Source organism: Crinia signifera, chromosome 6, assembly GCF_055691185.1.
Source record: "Crinia signifera chromosome 6, ASM5569118v1, whole genome shotgun sequence".
Lineage (NCBI taxonomy): Eukaryota > Metazoa > Chordata > Amphibia > Anura > Myobatrachidae > Crinia > Crinia signifera.
This window is the reverse complement of record NC_139222.1, coordinates 122,435,174-122,456,698: the sequence shown is the minus strand read 5'-3', so window position 1 is coordinate 122,456,698 and position 21,525 is coordinate 122,435,174. Positions and strand designations below refer to the sequence as shown.

General features: G+C 45.1%; 1 protein-coding gene across 1 annotated transcript in view; it reads right to left on the bottom strand.

Annotated features, from left to right (window-relative positions):
• Positions 1-498: 498 nt before the first annotated feature.
• Positions 499-21,525, bottom strand: part of R3HDML (R3H domain containing like) — a 60,738-nt gene continuing 39,711 nt past the window's right edge. Inside the window, exons 5-6 of the mRNA XM_083147010.1 lie at positions 12,371-12,486; positions 499-3,227 (exon numbers count right to left, since the gene is read on the bottom strand). Coding sequence (XP_083003136.1) covers positions 3,095-3,227; positions 12,371-12,486 — 249 coding nt within the window. The 3' untranslated portion in view covers positions 499-3,094. The remainder of the gene's footprint in view (positions 3,228-12,370; positions 12,487-21,525) is intronic.

Sequence of the window (21,525 nt, the reverse complement as noted above, 5' to 3'; positions counted from 1 at the left end):
CCGCCGCAATGCCAATAAAATAGTGTGCCGAGCGTAGCAAGGCACCGGGGCCGCTGCGTGGTGAGCACAGCAAGCCCGCAAGGGGGGACGATCCACGGCCCCCCCTTGTCGGGATTCCGGCATCGGGATTTAGACCGCCAGGATTTCGTACTGAATCCGGTTGCCCATGCCTGCAAACCAATCTTTTGGGAGTCTGAAGATTGCTATTACAGATGGCTGGCTTCATCTTTGCAGGACTGGCGCATGAGACGCTTGTGCGCCCCCTGGTAATGGATCCTGCCTCCGGTCGTTACAGGTACCCCTCGCTGCCCGGAGCATCCCCGCTCGTCCCAGTTCAGTGTAGCCCCTGCCGCCGGTGCTCGCCAGCGGGGAGCCAAGGATGGCAGGGGCTCCATCTGTATTTCAGGAAATCTCCTGCACAATGGTGTATGTAATTAAGCTCACACATGGTTTGTATTGTAATCTTTTTCAATAAAAATTTATTGAGAGTTAAAAAAAAAATTAAACAGCAGAAAAAGAAACATCATCATGTCATTAGTTATTATCAATTGACGGATATACAGTATATACAACACACTGGGTAAATATCTGTACATGGTGAATTTACTGAACATGATCACATTTGTTATTTAAGTCACCTTAGATCTGTTTTACTGTTAAAAGGAACACACGGTATGCGTCTTCACTTTGAGTCACTATTCATTTTAGTATCGCTGACGTATAATTTACAAATATAAGTGCTTTCAACAAAGACTTTGAGCGGTATTCAATGAGCCAGAATCGCCAAGTTTTATGGCGATTCTGTGTTTTTTTCATGTGTGCCGGCGATTTTATGAGCTGTATAAGCGAATCACCCTATTCAATGACCTATAATCGCCGTTGAGGACCGGTGAATGAAGCACCAATCGCCAAATGTAATTCTCTAAAAATCGCCGTTTTTAGTCTATAGGATTTTGCATGGGGAATCGACGGTAGTCGAGGGAAATCGCCAAAAGTGTATTCAATGTGAAGTTGGCGATTCCTTTTTCTTGTTACATATCGCCGTTCCTCACCGAGTGTCCCTCGTCATTTTTTTCTGGTGAACTTTGATAGGAACATGTCAAATAATTGGTTTTAAGTGTTCTATTTAACTGTGCAAGTGTAATGTATTATTATTTGCTGCCCTTGTGTGATGTGATGGTCGTAGAAGTGCTATACAAATATATATTTAATTTTTTGAGGTATTTTTTTTTTCTCCCACAAAGCACTGTTCTTACCCATGGTGCACCTCACTTACCCATGATTCTCCTCCCCACCTCACTCCTTCGTTTGCCCTTTGTGCAGATTACCCCGATTTTGCCGTCTGCAGTATTGGAAGCGTTTATTCAGGGTAATTTGCATTTCTCTTGCATTTCACTGCATTTTTTTAAACACTGACGACATTACTGACGCTGTTTTGGGAAACGCAGGGTTGGCTGAGAATCGCCGTTAGGGCCGGCGATTCTCAGCCACGTTGAATAGGGTGACTCGGCGACTCCACACGAATCCCCATGCATGGCGATTGGCAGCAAAAAAACGGCGATTGGCTGGCGAATGAAAAAACTGAATCGCTGTGACCAACGATTCAGCTCATTGAATACCGCCCAGTGAGAGAATGTACATACATACAGTAAAAGTTGGCTAACAAAGTCAAAATCAGGAATTCACAGCTTACTGAAAGGTTCTACACAGTGCCAAATCTGGTTGGAGTTCAGACTTTAAAGGTTTTTCACACACAATTCACAGGATAACAAAACGGCTGCAAGAAGTATTAACAAAATGGCTGCGTTATTTGTCCCTTCACTGTAGACCTCAGTAATGAAGAACACTGGATGGGAAATTTACTAAGAATCATTTTTGGGTGGGATTAGAATTTTCCCTTACTTGTATGTTATTGCCCCTAATGATCAGGCGTGTGTGTCTTATGTTAATTTATCAGCTATCGCATGAATGCTAAGCATGAATCAATCTGCACTGAAAGTCACACCTTAGATCCCACCACAAGTCACACCATAATACTCACCACAAGTCGCTGTAAAGCAACTAATAAGAGCAACCCTTTCCGATTGGTCAGAAAATGCACATGCTATAGTGTTATTACAGTGTTGTTATAAATAAACCACTGGTAACACGTGCATTGGTGGTGGCGTGTGGTTGAGGAGGTTGCACAGTTGTTGGGGAAGAGAGTTCTAGAGAAATTTTGCATTCGTTGCCTGGGATTGTAAATTTTTTGAGATGGTGACCTTTTATTAGCATTCTGATTGATCTAGTGTTAACTATAATGGTTTTGACGTGTTGGTTTTTTGAAGTGGTGAATAGAGGTGCGTTCCCACTGATACCACTGTTATTTGGGAAACTTCCATGCAAATTAATCCTTAGTAAATATGTGACTTGCTAAATCGCGGCTTTTCGCACCCTACCTCCTTTAGAAAATTACTCCCCTGGATGTGCGCTGTAAATTGCCTTCACTTAGACTATCCACAAAGGACTTTAATGGCCGAGCCTACTCACTGTTCTCCACTCTACATTCTGTTTTTTTTTTTTTTTATTTTCCTAAAACATTGCTTCATTTAAGCCCTTGGGGGGTAACCCATTAGCCCCAATGCATTTTTGGCTGGTAAAAATAATATGATATTGCGAGTTATGAGTTATGACCAATGGTAATTATCTTGATATTAGAGGCCGTTTTTATCAGCCCCAAAAAATGGGCCAGCAATCGCATGATAATACGTGTCCGCTTATTGGAAATTATTGGATGCAAAGCATACTAACTTATATGTGTCAGCATCAGGGGATAATGCTGCTGGCATTGGGGCTAATAGGTTAGCCCCCAGTGAACCTATTAGCAGCGGTAAAGTATCAAAGCTAATTGGATATCCCCCTTAAAATGTAAAGACAACATGTGGACCCCATAATTTCTATTGTACAGTGGCAGGCATTTATCTATGGAATTATAATAAAAAGTGGCCTGTCTGTACTGCAGCTCCAACCTACTTACCTTGCACACAACACAAATGAGACATTCATTTGTTAGCTTTTACAAAATGACTGATCTTAACATTCTTATATCATTTATCTAAAACCAATTAAGTTTATTGGATTTAACGCCAGAGAAACACATGTTATTGCTGCACACGCCTCCATAACTGGGTGGACATGCCGAGCATGGTTTTCCCAACTTGTACGGAGCTTCTCCTATCCAATTGCCCCTATAAAAAGGAAAACATGGATATTAGTCTTACATTAAAACTTTGACCATTGTGTTAACTATGGGTGCTATTGTCTGCTGCTTACTCTCTGGCAAGAGGGCGGATTCTCCAGCTCTCCCTCACAGGACTGGAGACCCCACCCTCATACTACAGGTCCCAAGGGTCACTGAACGCTGCCAATAACACTGTAGTGGCCATAACATTGGTTATGTCCTGTTGTCATTTTGATGTCCCCTTCTCGTGCACTATTTTCTCAGGTTTTAGCACAGCCTCTAGCAAATTTCAACCTATCGGCACAAGCTGCAGTGCACACACCCATCATTACCTTCCCATCTGCTTAATCCTTATTTCCATCAACCTAATACAATACAGCACAGGCAGGGTAGGGTTCAGGACACTGTACATACTTAGGAATGCCCCGAGCGATGAAGAAGCCAGGGCGTCATCCCCATCTCCTCCTTTCCTCCACTCTTTTCTGAGTATCCTGAATTATCTTTCTCTGTGGAGACTCATAAGTGCCTTGGCCTCAATGGGCAGTGTCACTGCAGAGGTAGCAGGTGAAGTGACAGTCATTTCCAGTATCAGTGTGTATATCACATGCACTGCACCAGCTCCTTATCTAGCATTAGTACTACTTCATCAGGCTCCCATAGTAGGCTACACAATATATTGCAGCTCTTAGAGAGGCATTTTAAGGGAACACATAGAAGCGCTATAGTTATGCAAGTTTCTCCTTCTCTTAGGCAGCCGAATGGTGGTAGTGATCTGGTGCATTGTGCCAATTTGGCAATCACTAGGGGATTATGTAGGGGAGTTAAAGAAGGGATAGCAAAAGATCCCTCTGTCAACATGTTTAAACTCCCAAATGAGGGCTAAGGCATCCAGGGGCATTGGTGAGGAAAGACTTATAGATTTTATAATAACTGGCTAAATTTTAAATATACATGCACTTAATCCATGGCAGGAATGTAAAATAAAAAGGGTCAATTTTGCTCTTACAATGAATAGTTTTGTAAGAAACAAGATGGACATACTATTATGTTATAAGGGTTTAAAGCTGTAGAAGTGTGGTTAGAGATGACCCAGCATATGAAATCTGGGCCAAAGTAGCTTCAACCAGAAGTCCAGTAGTGGTGGCTAGAGTGCAACAAAGCACATTACAAAAAGGAAAGTGTTTTGTGTTCAACAGCTCCCATTATAACAGATTGGCAAATTGATGTTTTCCCCACCTTTGTGCCATGTGTGACTGGCATTCACCAAAGGATTGCCAAAGAGGGTCAGCATCTTCAGCTCCCTCGAGAGCTGAGCTTCAACAATGAATCAGTGAAAGCCCATTCGTCTAAGTGCAAATGCTTCTATCAGTAAGTTCACAGCTTAGGAGGTTTAGTGGTGTGGCACTCAGATATATGTTATGATGATCCTGAATCAGTCAGGGAAGACAAGTGCATTTAAGCCACAAAGGGATGGTCAATTTTTAAAGGAGATATTTAAAAATGTAAGATTTGTAAGGTCATTGGGTGGTAGGTTGTTATCTTTCAAAACGCATTTGGAGTCAGCTCAGCTTACCACCAGCCAATAGGTGGCATGGTAGCTGTGGAACACCTTCATTTTCACACGGCAAGCGGTCTCTGCCCAAAGAAAGGACTTGAGCGTCTACATTATGGTTGGGCCATAGGTAGTGCTAGGCTAATAGAGAGGGGAGTGTAATGGGGTGTACACACAGTACAATCCAGCATACAATTTTGACAATATAGTCAAAATCGCATCGGGATCGCATGCAGATCACACAGGTTTTTTACCTTGCGATCCCAATGCGTTATCCCGGGACAGCACAAATCGAAACCCAGATAGACACAGCAGCAATGACTGTATAGTGCAGATCTGCACTATATAGTCAAAATCGCATGCATGTCGGGTGGCTTGCCATGCGATTCGATCCCGATGCGATCTGATCACATCGGGACTGAATAGCAAGCCTAATCGACCATGTGTACACACCATTAGGGATATATTTTTAAGCTTGCAAGCAGGGCCCTCATACCTCTATGTCAGTCTGTTATTACCCAGTTTTATCACTGTTGTTTCCAATTGTAATGCGCAAAGGAATATGCTGTGCTATATAAGAAATTGTAAATAAATAATGTAAATAAATTAATATATTTGATAGAGGTCCATTTTTATTGATTTAAAATGAATAAAAAAATGAATAAACATTGACCTTTAGTAAATCACAGCTAAAGCTTCATAGATCACTTTGCTGTACATGCCTCTATTGTCAGTGAATTATATCATCGCTAGATATGTGTTTTGCAATGCTTTCTTAAGGTCCCCATACACTATGTGATTTTGGCCTGATTTTGGCCCGGTTCTGATGGATCTGGCTGAGAAATCGGGTGAAATCGACCAAAATCGCATGTGTATGAAATCCAACCCAATCTGATGCGTATTGGATCTGAGTCGGAGGTCGGACCTGCTGCCCGTCTGACCTCCAACTTGACTGCCCCCTCCCGGCAACAGGGAATGGGGTCGTATGCGATACATGTGAAAGGACCAAATGAGATGTGACCTTCCTGGGCGACTAAGGGGGATCGGATGGCCATACACTTCTGTGAGACATCAAAGTAGTGGTGTATGGGCACCTTTAGAACACATTTAATCATATAACCCAACAGTGGCTTAACTATGGTGTGGCAGCCCCAGCTGTGGCTTGGGGAGCCAGCATCTTGGGATGCACTGAAAAATACCTGCTGTCCTGTATGAAAACACAGTTTGCTGTCACTCAGTAGTAGCAGGCGGCGGTGGCTGTGTACTAAAGCTGCGTACTGTAGGTGACAGCTCACACCCCGCTCCCCAGTCTCCTCGTCACCTCTGCGCCTGAGGGCAGCCAGTGTCATTGCCCGCACACACTTACGCTAGTATCCCCTGGTGACGGAAGGCTACAGTATGTCAGCACCATGGACGGGATGTCCTCCCTGTTATGCCGCATGGGTGCACGTCACTCCTGGGAAGCTGCAGCACTATACATGGTGGCGCACGGTGGCCGAGGTAACCAGTCTACCATTGTCATGTTTTACTGAAGAAGGGGGGGGGGGGGGACGAGGGACAAGGAGGGAGGAGCTACTGGGGGGGGGAGGAAGGACTGGGGGGGCGCCACAAATTTTTTGGCAGGGGGGAGCTAAATTTATAGTTAAGCCACTGCAACCCAAATTCAATTAAAAGCAGTGACCTCATTAAAATTTCATAAACTAAGTCTGCTGTCATTATTTCTAGTTATTCGTTTGATTAATTATTATATCCGGTTAACTATCCTATGAACAGCCTAAGTATTTATTAAAACATAATAATTAAGTAAATTGTAGTTTTAAATGCAAATATTGCATCAGTAGTCAAGGTTTGTGACATAAAGTGAAACTACTGTGATAATTTCAGACTTAAGGAATCCCTAGCGCGTAGTCACAATCTTGACTGTTTTTTTTTTATTCTCTCAGAAAATGGTGAATAAACAAGTGAAAACAAACTGGCACATTCTAGACTGTATTCCCGAATACTATGTCATTTGCCCATGCTAGAATACAGTAGTCACTGCAGGAGAATAAGAGTTTGTGATTGGTTGCACTGTTTAAACTTACCTTTGTCCTTGGTAAAATAGACACATGGTCCAGTTTGAACAAGCTTTGTTTTTATAGTGGTTTTATAGCCTATTCATAACATTTATTGTGTGAAATTCCTTCCCCAAGTGACTAAAAATAAATCAACAATTACTTGAATAGTGGTCTACCAATAAGCGAGTTTATGTGTTCTACAAAAGTTTTTATTTGTTGCAGGTGTGGTCAGAAGCCAATAATATATGCCATGTATTCGGGGGTTAAATTGGCTACTTGTCCTATATGCAAGTATTATTGAAATGCAGTGTCCTTTATAATACCAGACTAACTTTCCACCAGGCTTATACGCATAAGAATCTATGAATTCCATTATATTTTATGTTCTTCATAATGCCACCCTTGTTGATGGCATAGAGGGTACTGTTGAAATTATGTGTTCTGACCATTGGAGTTTGTCATTAAAGGTTCCTTGTCACTAATGATAACCAGACATTTAGATGTCTCATCAGTGTTGCCTGCCTTTCCAAGCTCACCAAAATCCCCTGGTCTATTCTCCATTTCTATGGCACTCCTCAGCTGTTTCTTGTCTCTTGTGCTTTTTCCTTTTCTAGCCTTCTTGTCCACCATGTTTGTTTTCTTCTGTATGTCCAATTCTATTACAGCTTTCCCTTCATTACAGCAGTGAGGTCCTAGTAGACCTTGTATAGTTTCTAGACCTAAACTGTGGCTAACGGCACAGCATTCCTGATTCAAGAAATCTCCTTTAACTGCTGAACAAGCCAATGTGAGAAAATAAGCTTTAAGCCCTTTAGCATAGAGAGGTCTAACCATTAGTACTAAGCTGCATTTGCTATTAATATTTTTGGCTTTGAATGGTTTAACCCCTTGAGTGGTGGGTTTTGCTGGGACAGCACAAACCTACCAGAACAGGTTTTTCCTGCGCCAGCAAAACCCACCACAGAAAGTAGGAAGGCCCCCCTCTCACCTCCGCTCCAGTGTTTGTATGCCAGAGCTCCCCTGCCGCCGCTGCACCAGCCACCAGTCACAGTCAGCATTGACCACAGGTGGCAGGCTCGGAGATGTTCGTGGTGGCTCGGGAGGATTCCGGTGCCTGAACTGCAGAGCGAACCTGAGTCCCCCCGAGCTGCCCCAAACATCCCCAAGCCTGCTGCCGTCGTCACTGTGACTGTTGTGAATGGGAAGCGACAGGGGAGCTCTGGTGTACAATCGTCACAGCGGAGGGGGTGGGGGGCTGACAGGAGGCAGAGGGGTGATGGAGGGGGGGGTCCTAGAGGTGGTGCGCCAGTGGTGCACCGCTGGAAGCACCATTGGAGCGCATCTACTGCATAGTGGTATGCCCGATAACTTTCCGGTACATCCTGCTGCGGCCGCACAGCTGAGCGCGGAAAATTTCACTCAAGTGGTTAATGATCATTTATTGTCATTACTTATTACTCATTAAAAAAATGTAGGGCCTTATTCAGACCAGATTGCTCATCTGCAAAATAGCAGATGACTGCGAGTAGTTAGTTGCCATCAAAACAGAAAGAAAACCTGCCCCATGCAATCTGCAAGTGAATTGCAAAAAATATCACTATGCCGTATCCTGTCACACATCCATATGCAGTTCATGACCTAGTGAATGATTTTTCCAGTCTGTGCAAATGGAAGTCAGACCCTTCCACAACTCTGGAGATGGCATCACACACCCTTAAAATGCCTGCGTTTTTTTTTTTCTGACACTACCAGATAACGGTAGGATACCACCTGATACCGCAACTTCCTGTCAGTCAAATTGCAAGGGGCTGGCAAACAGATATTTTTGCTATTTTGGCCGCTATTTTGGCTCACAAATGGCACTACGTACTATGATTCATACGCATGCACAGTCGTTTGATAATTAACCGAATTGCAAACTCATACAACAGCGACATCTCTGAATAAGGCACTTAGCTCAAATGAATGTGTAACTTGTGAGATAAACATGCCATCATCATTATATATGGCACTACTCCTGATTTATGCAACCCCCTGTGTTGCTGGTACAAAATCTAAGCTGTTTCCCCTCATATTTTATACTATAGGTTGAGTCACCCAAAATCAAAATAATGAAAATTTTAATTTTTACGCCTGAGATATTGACACCTCTGCTCTCTGGTGGTTCAATGTACACAAACATTTTTTCATGTACTAATGCAATGGTCAGGGAACAGGGGTAAATTACCCCAAATGGGGTAAGAATGAAATTCCTGGTGGTAATGGGTGGTTGCGCTGCCGAGACACAGCTGGGTATGCATATGAATCTATACTCATGCCCAACTGTGTCTTGGCAGCGTGACCATCCATCACCCCATGGAATTTTATTTAATTGCATATAGAATCTATATATATAGATTCTATATGCATGCCCAGCTTTGTGTGTTACAGTACTGTAGTGTACAAGAACCTGAAGCAGTGCAGTGCGTCAGGCCCTTGTGTAACACACTTCCCTGTGTGACGCCCCGGGCCCCATCTCCAAGTCCGCCCACTTCTTCAGTAGAGCTAGTTGCTGTGTCATCTCGGCAGCAGTCTGTACTGCCGCTGTGGTGCTGAGTTCTTTGCCTGGTTATAAGTTCCTGTCAAAGTATACCCATCTCTAGCCTAAGGAAAAAAAATTGCAGAATGTCACTATAACATCATGAAATACTGACACTGATAGTTGCCTGGATGTCACATTATCAATGGCTATGCCACACACAGCCTGGGAGCCATTCAGTGGCATAACTATTATTTAAGCTCCCCCCACCGCACATTTTGGCAGCACCCCCCCTTTACCCCCTCCCCCCAACTTACCCCCCCTTACCCCTCCGCCCCCTGTTTATACCTCTGCCGGTACCTGCCGCTGTGCCGCATCAGTCTGCAGTCCCGGCCGGTTCTCCCTGCTCTCCCGGCTCCTGCTAATGAAAATTGACACTTAGAAAAGGCGCAGGCCTCCTCTAGCATCCTCAAAAACGGTCTGCAGTACGGGGGCAGCCATTTTCTAAGTGTCAGTTTTCATTAGCAGGAGCCGGGAGAGCAGGGAGAGCCGGAACCGCAGACTGACAGGTACCGGCGGCGGCATTAAGTGGAGGCAGTGGTTAATGATAGCCCCACAGCCCCCCCTGGCGCCCTCACTTACTAAGCGCCTCCCCGCCACCGTGGGGGCTGCGGGGCTCTAGTTACGCCACTGGAGCCATTGTTGTTGATAATGATGATGATGTTTACCACGTATGGCTGTGTGTGGTACAAATTTTGTACCACACACAACCATACATGGTAATCATCATCATCATTAATGGCTGCTTGGCTGTGTACCGTACTAGCAGGATATATCATCAATTTCTGGGGGTACAGTGTGTACTACAATTACATGATTTCCTTCCTGCTGCTGGATAATACAAGGAGCTTCCGGTAGTGCGGAAGGTCGGGGGAGATACAGAGCTGCCTGGAGTGTGTGTGTGTGTGTGTGGGGGGAGACACATAGCTTCTGGGAGATAAGAGAGGACCCCCCCCCCCCCCACAGTGCTCATAACTACATCTTCCTGTCACCCTCTGCCTCTCCTTGTCACCCTCTACTTGGCATCACCCACTGCATCTCCTTGTCATCCTTTATGTCATCCACTACCTCTCTGTCACCCATTACCATTGCAAGGCTGCTCCCAGTTTTCCGGCACATGCAAAATAACTCCTCGCACTTTTCCCCTTTCACAGTGCCCCCCTCCCCCTTCCCTGTCATTTTTTTGCCCCTGGATCCGGCCCTGCTACGCACTGCGTAACCCTTGTGGTGCCATATAAATATATGATAATTATAATCATAATAATTATTATAGTATGCAAATATTACAATATACAGAAAAATCTAAAATACCTCTGGTTCCAAGCATTTTGGATATGGAAGACTTGAACTTATATAACCAATCGACAGCCCAAGTTGGTGCTTTCTGGTTCACAAGACGTAGACTCAAGGCTAGTCCTGATATCAATCAGAATATAAGTACCATTTGTTCTTCCAGGGTAGGTTGCAATCCCACCCCACTGGCTGCCTTCAGAACTGCTTCATTTTAAGATGGCGGCAGGAGGACAAAAATGATTGGTTTTACTTTTCCTGTGTTCTTTTTAAGACCTTATCCACAAACAAATGGATATTTTGACAAATTGGTTCTAGCCACCTTATTATTCATCAATATTAATATTTGATAACATTTGACTTTTCTAAAGTAATTTTGGTACTTGTTTCCTAGCACGGCTACAATCGCGGGCATCATGTGCCTTAACTTTAAGGCACACGATGCCCGCGATTTCCCCATACGCTTCAATGTTAAAATATTTTAACATTGAAGCCTATGCGCGTCCGACGCGATGCCCCCGATTTCTCCATAGGCTTCAATGTTAAAATATTTTAACATTGTAGCCTATGCGCGTCCGACGCGATGCCCCCGATTTCTCCATAGGCTTCAATGTTAAAATATTTTAACATTGAAGCCTATGCGATGGACCCGATTTGTCCATAGGCTTCAATGTTAAAATATTTTAGCATTGAAAATGAGTGCATTTAACATAGGAAAAAATGGGAAATGGCCCAATATGGGCCATTTCTCATTGGGTATGGCCCCGGCATATGTGTGTAAAAAATAATGGCCCCCCATTGTGACCGCCACCCCCACGATTGACGCGAACCCGAAGCGTGGCGAGCGCAGCGAGCCCGCGAGGGGCGGCGGTGCACGTCCTCCGACTTTTTCATTCCCCTACTATCCATGTCGGCGTGGAGTTGAGAATATAAAGTATGGCGAGCGTAGCGCGCCACCGAGCCCGAAGCGTGGCGAGCGGACGCGGATACCTGTCAAGCCCACGAGGGGCTTCCCCTCGCGGGCTTGACAGGTATCCGCGTCCCCTCGCGGGGCTCGCTGCGCTCGCCACGCTTCGGGCTCGGTGGCTCGCTATGCTCGCCACACTATATATTCTCAATTCCACGCCGACGTGGATAGTAGGGGAATGAAAAGGTCGGAGGACGCGCACCGCCGCCCTACGCGGGCTCGCTGCGCTCGCCACGCTTCGGGTTCGCGTCAATCGTGGGGGTGGCGGCCACAATGGGGGGCCATTGTTTTTTACACACATGCCGAGGCCATAGCCAATGAGAAATGGCCCATATTGGGCCATTTACCTTTTTTTTTCTATGTTAAATGTACTCTGTTTCAATGTTAAAATAATTTAACATTGAAGCCTATGGAGACCCGATTTCTCCATAGGCTTCAATGTTAAATTATTTTAACATTGAAGCCTATGGAGAAATCGGGTACATCGCGTCGGTCGCGTCATGTGCGTTTTGGTATGCACCCGACGCGACCGACGCAATTTTTTCGACACGACCACCACGATATAAATCGTGGTGGCCGTGCTAGGAAACAAGTACCGTAATTTTACCCTAATTGTCTTATGGCTGTTATAAACAACAAAGAAAACATTTAATTGGTTGCCCCCACAAACATTGATTTCTTCCCAATTACAGTAAAAGAGACTTACTTTATGGAATAATTGCACACCAAAAGGACAGCTTGCCTCCATGTACTTCCCCACACATTGATGTTATTGCAGGTGTTGATGGCGCAGCCTATTTTATTTGATGATGCCCACACCATCTGGAAAGGAGAAAGCTCAGCTTGTAGTTTTAATAAAATATTATTTTTTTTCTGGTTAATTTATTTAAATAAGTGTTCAGCAGAAATTGACAGAAGAATCCATGAACCAACTTATTAACATAAATTAGCAAAACAAAATCATTCAAATATCTACTTAACTGACGTGATTAGAGAAGCTCCTTTGTCTGAAACAGCTGATTACAGTAAGCAATATGATGGAATACCAGTTACATTAAGTTACATTTATCTCATGTTTAATTCTTAAACAAATGAAATAAATAATGAAAACCATATATTAAAAATTATCGTTATTGAAAAAAAAAAACAGCTATCAGCAGATCATGGTATGAAATTATATATTACACTAGGAAAAATACCAACAAAGCATAATTTTGATACAGTATTATTATTTACAATATAATATATTCAGTAGCAAAGCAGGTAATGTCTGTGGGGGGAATGCACTAATGCAAAAATGCAGTAAAAAACCTGTTACCGCATTGTGTTTTTACCGCATTGTAGGATGCATTAAAGCCCCACCACCGTCTTACCGCGACGGGGGGCATAGCCAGCAAAAGCACCGCAACCCACCCATACCCCAAACTGAGCCCCACCGCCCTGCACGGACCCCTGCTGAATCCCCCTCACCTGTGTCCAGGCAGCACAGCGCTGTGCGGCCCGGACCAGTGACCTCCTCCTCCCTGCAATGTAAATCCTCTTCCGATGCAGGGAGGAGGAAGAGAGCCTGTCTGCAGCAGCAGGCAGCCAGCAGCCAGGTAAGGGAGGGAGGGGGGAGCCGACGGGACCCGCTGCACATCACCAGCCAGAACGCAAAGGACAGCTCTTAATGCAGGAGCTGTCCTTTGCCATAATGCATATGCAATAAATACGTCTACGGTAGCCGGCAATGTGCGGCCGTGGATCTTAGAGAATCCCGCCATATGTATGGCATAGGAAAATTACCCTCATACAAATCCCAGATTCACTTTGTAAATAGCCTTTCTACATTGGTGTTTTTATTCTCATCTCTTCTCTGTTTTTTAAATGGAAAGTTAAGTAGAGACAGAAAGCAGCCAAGAGATTACAGCTCACTGTGGACAGAGATCCCTGTTCTGCCATTTGTCTCTCTAAGGGCCTTATTCTAGTTCACTCTTTCTGACAAAATCCTTCTTAGATGGACAAAACCATTTGCACTGCAGGTGGGGCAGATGTTACTTGTGCAGAGAGAATTAGATTTGGGTGGGGTTTTACTTCAAAGTGAGATCTATATTGCAGTGTACAAATAAATCAGCCAGTATTTACCCTGCACAGAAACAAAATAACTCACCCAAATCTAATTCTATCTGCACATGTTACATCTGCCCCCCTGCAGTGCACATGGTTTTGTCCATCTAAGAAGGATTTTGTCAGAAAGAGTGAACTAGAATAAGTCCCTAAGTACTGTGCATGGGTACTCTTAGGTGACCAGCGATTCCTATAAGTAATGGTCTCATCCATTGTCAAAATAAAATAATCACCACAGAGGAGAGATCAAGAAGAAAAGACCCATGTGCACATAGCTTTACATGCAATGCATATCTTCTCTAATTAGCAGCCCTTCCCCCCAACTTTACTTTGAGCAAGCCCCTTCTCTTCTGCCATCTTCCAAGTTATATTCAGAAAGATGGCGCATGCTCGCAGGATAATAAAGGCTGTCCTTGTATTCACAGTGTTGCGCCATTTTCCTGAAGATGTCACTGGGAAGATGGTGACACAGAGGAGGAGGAACCCACTTGCAGACACAAGATAAGTTTACTGTATATGCTGAATTCCGGGCCTGTGTGCACTGCACACCGTGCACCCATTATCAATACAGAAAAAAAACACTGTTTAGTTCCGCACAGGATTTGTACCCCAAATAATCACTTATTTTGAGTTTTTTGGGGGTTCAGATTCTAGTTTGAAACCAACTTCACATAAGTAGAATAAGTGGGTGTCATCCGACCCGCCAGACCCGCAATCCACATGAGGTGCAGCCTCTACAGCCCTGACAGCACATCTATGGCAGCCGCATCCACTTGCCCAGCAAAACCTGCCACACTCCCAGCATTCCAGAACCCCAGTACAGACAGTTACGCAAACCAGCCTTGTTCCCTGGAGACCTGTCTGAGGGACGACTGTTGCTGCCCATAGTGACAGTACAGCTGCATCACCTGAGAACCAGCTAGCTCCTACCTTCAGGCACTATCCCATAGCAACTACCCTGACACCAGGGAATACACAGGAACGCTGCCAGCGCCCACTTCCACCGCAGGCTGTCACAGTAACATAGCTGAGAGTGTGTTCCAACAGCCACTATCACCCGGCCAACCTGCCCCTTACCCCTTCCCCAGTGCATCAGACTTGCTGCAACATCACACAGTGTGGAGGTATTGGAGTAAATACTGCTACTACCCACAACACCACAGTAGCCGCAGTCTGTCCATTCTCCGGTGCTGTCCCACAGCAACTTCATCCTTAAGCTGTGTACACACGGTGCAATATCGCTGGCAATATGGTCACTGAGCAACCATAATCGCTGCGTGCATGCTCCCATGTTTAATCTCCTAATGGTCGCTGGTCACAGGAGCTTGCTCCTGCGATCAGCTGTTTCCCTCTGCAGCACCTCCGTCAGTCTCCTGTTCATCAGCGACCATTTCTGGTCGCTGATGAACAGGATACACTGAGCAATATATTGCACCGTGTGTACACAGCTTAAGAGGACATTATCATACAGGTACCAGGGGAGCTATACAAGTTTTGCCCACACCTAACAGCAGATCGCTGCACTCTCATGCATTGGTAATCGTTCTGTCAATCAGTGCAAACATGACCACAGCAGATTGCTGGACCCACACATACATGTGGAATTGCTCTGTTATTTAATACAGATATGATCACAGCCCCAGGGGCAAACGCAGGATTTTCAGAAGGGGGTTTCCGGAGATGGACACTTAGGTGACCCAGTATATGCCGGGTCAGTTAAAGTATTATATGTAAATGTATACATAATAATAATAATATATAAATATATATATATATATATATATATACATTTACATATACATACACATACAGGGGCAGCAACAACAGTGTAGAACCCTGGGCATAGCAATGTATTGGGTCCCCTACCGATCCTCCAGCGGTAGGGGTGGGGGAAGCTTTGATGTCCCACGGGTGGTTGGGGGTATTATATCAATCGCTCAGCATGTAGGGCCTGGATCAGTAATTTCCACTAATTACCCCTTTACTGCACAGATGGTGGGAGATGGGGTGGGAGAAGGGGGCATTGGGCTGAATGAAGGGGCCCTGATACATAACTTCCAGGGTGGTAGAGGATGTTTAATATGCAGAGGAGGGGTGTATAGTTGAGTGGGCTTATTATTCATAATTTTCTGGTGGGAGGACAGCTTGCTTGACTGCAGATATCTCCAGTTCCCGGAAAAAGATTTCTTAGATTTTAATTGGAATTAAAAAGTAGAGAATCCCACCTACCAAATAGTATTGGGGACTCGGGGATCACAGTTCAGGAGGCAGAGCAATCCGCCAATGAGTATATAAAACTACATACCAGGTGTGTGAAGCTGGAGCAGTAACCAGCTGCTGGAAGGCTGATATCTCTGGTTCTGGGAACAGTAGAGACAAGCTACTAGTGTCCATCAAAGGGGAAGAGTTCCAGCTTTTTGGAATATACCCTCAGAAAAACTCGAAGTCAGACAGAACCTGAAATATCTGACTGGGAAGAGCAATTAACAGGCTTGGATGGGGACCACTGCTTTGAAGTCTCCGGTTCCCAAGGGCTGATTTTAAAAATTCTTGTACCCATGGAAAGAGGGGACCCTCAGCTTTCAGCCTAGGGTCCTTAGACTCCTGGGGGGGTGGGGTTTCTGGGTACTCAGAAACCCCCCCTGCGTGCGCTACTGAGCCCACATACGGTAACTGTTCTGACTTTATAGAACTTTGTTTGAATTTGGGCATCTACCACGTATTGTTCTATTGTCTGTTCTATGAACTTAAATGTGTCTGTTACTGTTGCTGTGATGAGTATTTGAAACATTTGTTACTCATATTGCTGATGTTGCATTCTTTATCCTCAGTGGCTGTGAATATAGATTCATGCAAAATAGAATCATGCAATTAATATAATTAAGGTCAACATGATATTGTTACTCTCTTGAAATGAATCTTATTGCATCGCTATGTTTGAGCATATGAAATGTGTACTCATGAATTAAGTAATTGATATAAATGATACGCCAGAATCTTATGTGATATCAACAGCTTAATTATAATTGAATAAGTGGGGATAGTACTGTCAATTGATCGCTGTCAAAGGGCCAGATGCCCTAAGCTTGAAAAGTGATAAAATGGAGAGTGATAAACAACCAGCCAATCAGCTCCTACCTGCCATGTCACAGACTGTGTTTGAAAAATGTCAGGTAGAAGGTGATTGGTTGGTTGTTTATCACTCTCCATTTCATCACTTTAGAAGCTTAGTGCATCTGGGCCAAAAGGCATGATCAACAATTAAGTACAATTAAGGCCCCCATACATTAGGCCGACTTGTCCTTAGGACAAGTCGGACCCAATTCTCCTGTGAGCCGCCCGGGAGCTCCCCGGGAGGCTCACACACAATTTGGCACTTGATGAGCCAAATTTGACATGTGATAAATCGCTTGCGATTTATCACATGTCGGGGCGCAGGGGGGCGGGCGGTGAGGGTCAGGGGGCGGCGGTGCTCTTATCAGGGGGAGCAGTGGAGCGGGCAGCGGGTCCCTGAGTGCTAAGCTGGCGGCGCCGGGGAGTGCTGACCTGGTCGGGCAGTGATGATCATAGTAGAGATCAGCACAGCAGCGGGACGGGACGCGCAGTGGCGGGTATTAGATTTTAAAATACCTGTCAAATGACTGACCATTCTCTGATTGGCTGGCTGAGAGCTCAGCTAATCAGAGAACGGCTAGTCATTTGACAGGAATTTTAAAATCTAATACCCGCCACTCCCGTGCGCATCGGACCAGATCAGGGAGGTCCGACGGTCAGTACATACGATCACGTCCGACCTCCCTGTATGCATATGCCTGCCCACCTGACAGGCATATGCATGCAGACACCGGGGGAGCAGTGGGGCGGGCAGCGGGTCCCTGAGTGCTAAGCTTGTGGGGCCGGGGAGTGCTGACCTGGCCGGGCGGTGATGATCATAGTAGATATCAGCACAGCAGCGCTGCGGGACGGGACGCGCAGTGGCGGGTATTAGATTTTAAAATTCTTGTCAAATGACTAGCCGTTCTCTGATTGGCTGCGTTCTCATGCTAATGATGCGATGACGTGGGTGCAGGGGGCAGGCAGCTGACATCACCAGATGTCAGCTGCCCGCCCATTTCCTCCCCAGCATGCACGCATATGTAAGGTTGCTCAGATGTACTGCGAATTTGCAGAGTTGCAAATCAATCAGAATACCCCCTATGAGTGCCCCAAAAAGAGTCTCCTGTCCCCTTAAAATACATCTATGTTATGGGGCTAACTTATCATTATATTATAACTGATTTTATTGCAGTTATTATGCAGAGAAGTTATGGTTTACTTAACCAAATCACCAACAGATTGAAGCACAACATCGCTGAATTTACTATGCAGCCATTTTGGTGGGGCTTTATAAACCACTGTCAACATCTATTTTGGGTACTTGTTTCCTAGCACGGCCACATATCTTGGCCATCGGGGGTAATTTGAGTGGCCTGCGACGCGACCGACGCGATGCCCTCGATATTTCCATTGAAATGCATTGAAAACAGTGAAAAATCGGGTCGGTCGCGTCGTGTGCACCTAAAAATGCTTAAATGGTCCAGACGCGATGCCCCCGATTTCCCCATAGGGAACAATGTTAAATGCCTCAATTTACCCGCGATGACCACGATTTCCCATAGGAAACAATGTTAAATGGATCAATTTACCCAAATCAGCATAGGAACAATAGTAAATGGGCCAAAAACACCCCTGAACATTGAAATGTCCCCCCAAAAGTAGTTGACGCCACCCCGCCATCAACGTGAACCCGAAGCGTGGCGAGCGCAGCGAGCCCGCGAGGGGCGGCGGTACGCGTCCTCCGACCTTTTCATGCCCTACTATCCACTAGGGCGTGGAGTGAGAATAGAATAGTGTGGCGAGCGCAGCGAGCCACCGAGCCCAAAGCGTGGCGAGCGCAGCGAGCCCCGCGAGGGGACGCGGATACCTTCACAGGTAAACGCGTCCCTTTGCGGGCTTCCCAGGTGTCCGCGTCGCCATGGACACCTGGGAAGCCCGCGAGGGGACGCCTATAACTGTGAAGGTATCCGCGTCCCCTCGCGGGGCTCGCTGCGCTCGCCACGCTTCGAGCTCGGTGGCTCGCTGCGCTCGCCACACTATTCTATTCTCACTCCACGCCCTAGTGGATAGTAGGGCATGAAAAGGTCGGAGGACGCGTACCGCCGCCCCTCGCGGGCTCGCTGCGCTCGCCACGCTTCGGGTTCACGTTGATGGCGGGGTGGCGTCAATAACTTTTGGGGGGACATTTCAATGTTCAGGGGTGTTTTTGGGCCATTTACCATTGTTCCCTATGATAATTTGGCTAAATTGAGCCATTTCACATTGTTTCCTATGGGAAACCGTGGTCATCGCGGGTAAATTGAGGCATTTAACATTGTTCTCTATGGGGAAATCGCGGGCATTGCGTCTGGCCATCGCACCCGACTTTTTTAGCGGCCGCGATGCCCCCGATTTTACCCCCGATGACCGCGATTCTGATCGGTGTGGCCGTGCTAGGAAACAAGTACCCTATTTTGTTTACTGTGGTTTGTGGTGTTTTCTGCCTTGAGTTTTGACCAAAACATCACAAAACCATCATAAAAAGTCCTATACTGTATATCATCATAACGAGAGAAACCACAATACATGTCAAATTAGAGCAATCGTTATGTATTAAATATGGAGGCAAATAATATTTGGGGGAACCATTTCGTTTTTTTTTAAGAATGCAATAACATTTATTAATTACATTAAAGGGGAAATATTATTTGTTAATTGATGAGCAAAAATTATGGGGACGATATTGCTATTTTGAAGTATAGGGACCATAAATAAAAAAAAGGCTTAATACCAGCGAAAAAAGTTTTTATCCTTTGATAAATTAGCACAATAATACAGGCTTTTGAAGATGTTTTTGTACATGTTTATACTGCTGTACTATGTGACTTGTTTCCTAAGTAAAACCCAAGTTAAATAAAATCTGATCTACACTGACGTTAGTCAATTAGACCACAGAGGCCAATGCAGTTTTGACACCGTTGAGCACGAGTTCTGTTTGAGCTGTGGAACACTTAGCATGAGGCTCAGATCAGAACTGGGGGTATTAATAACTAATCGAGAGACAGAACATCCAGCGGTTGGAAAGAGCACATACGGTAGGCCAGGCCAATACAAACAATGGAAGAGATATGTCTAAATTAGACTCTTAATAGAATCCTTGCCCAAAATGCATGCGTCAGTTACAGTAACGGATGATTTCATATCCCCCCCCCCCCCCCCTGTTTGCCAAAGAAGATGCGGTAATAGATTACTTTCAACCTGATGTTACAAGATCAGTGCCTTGGGAAGGAAGAAAAAAACAGCACAGTCATTTCAAAAATTATACTTGTCTTTTCTTTTTCCTAAAAGATGATTTAGCTCCAACAGACAATGTAAATGTTATTTTTCCCTTCTTTTTTTGGTTTATATAGATGACTGCTGAAAAAATCAGCTGTCTGTAAAATTGATAGGTTTGGCTATAATTTGATGAGAAAAGCTGCTGAAAAAATATCACTTAACGGGCCAGATGTATCAAGCTTCAAAAAGTGATATAATAGAGAGTGATAAACAGTCAGCCAATGAGCTCCTACCTGTCATGTTACAGGCTGGGTTTGATAAATGACAAGTAGGATCTGATTGGCAGGTTGTTGATTTCTTTCCACTGTATCATTTTTTGAAACTTGATACATCTGGACCAACACGTTCTATGAAACACTGTTTACAAGAGAAATTTACCCCAAAAACAAAATAATAGATTCCCAAAATTGGGTGGCACTCCTGGCACTCAGGATGGTGGGCAAGTGTTCCTGAGCCAGCCTACACACACACATACACACTTTCCTTTCGCCCCCCCCCCCCCCCCACACACAGACACACAGATGAAAAGTGGGTAGGAAGATGATGCATGAATCATGCCGTTGTAGCCCCACCCACGCTTTACACTGCCAATAATACAGGCTTTTGTATAGCAGGGGTGGGGCAGCAATGACACAAGCACACCTCCACGCTCTCAGACCACTGCTCTACCCTGTTATATAGTATTAACAGTTGTGACAAATTAATATTTTATGCTAAAGGTCCATACACACACTGGGCGATTATGGACAGCAATGATCGCTATCATTACTGGGGGGAAATCCGGTCAGTGCTTACACACTGAGCTTCTTTCCCCTTGCCTGGCGCCATCAGCGGGGGGGGAGGACGGCTTTGTATAGAGCAGCACTATGCAAAGCCGTCCTCAAAGCCGCTCAGCTGCTGGTATTACCAGCAGCTGAGCGGCTTTCCCGGCTATGATGTGGGAGCATGCAGCAGCGCTCACCGCTCATCGCCGGGCCATAGACACTGGGCGGCTTTGAGCTGAAGGCTGCTCAAACCTGCTGTTTTGAGCGGCTTTCAGCTCAGTCACCCAGTGTGTATATGGGCCTTTAGACTCCTAATGGTCCTGCATAATTGATTTTGATGGTGGCACTGAGCTGTATGCACTAATTGCAAGTAAATACATTATGTTGACGGTTATATTCATCCCTAATTGCAATAGACAGGTAAAGAAGATATCTACAGGATGGCAATTGATTTTATTTATACAAATTAATAACTAGAGGTAGTACAGTGGGGAAAGGCTACCACTTGGCTGTGTAGTCTGGGCTGAAAACCTTGCGGATATTCTCTGCATCCCTGGTGGTGGTGGCTGCATTGTTAATG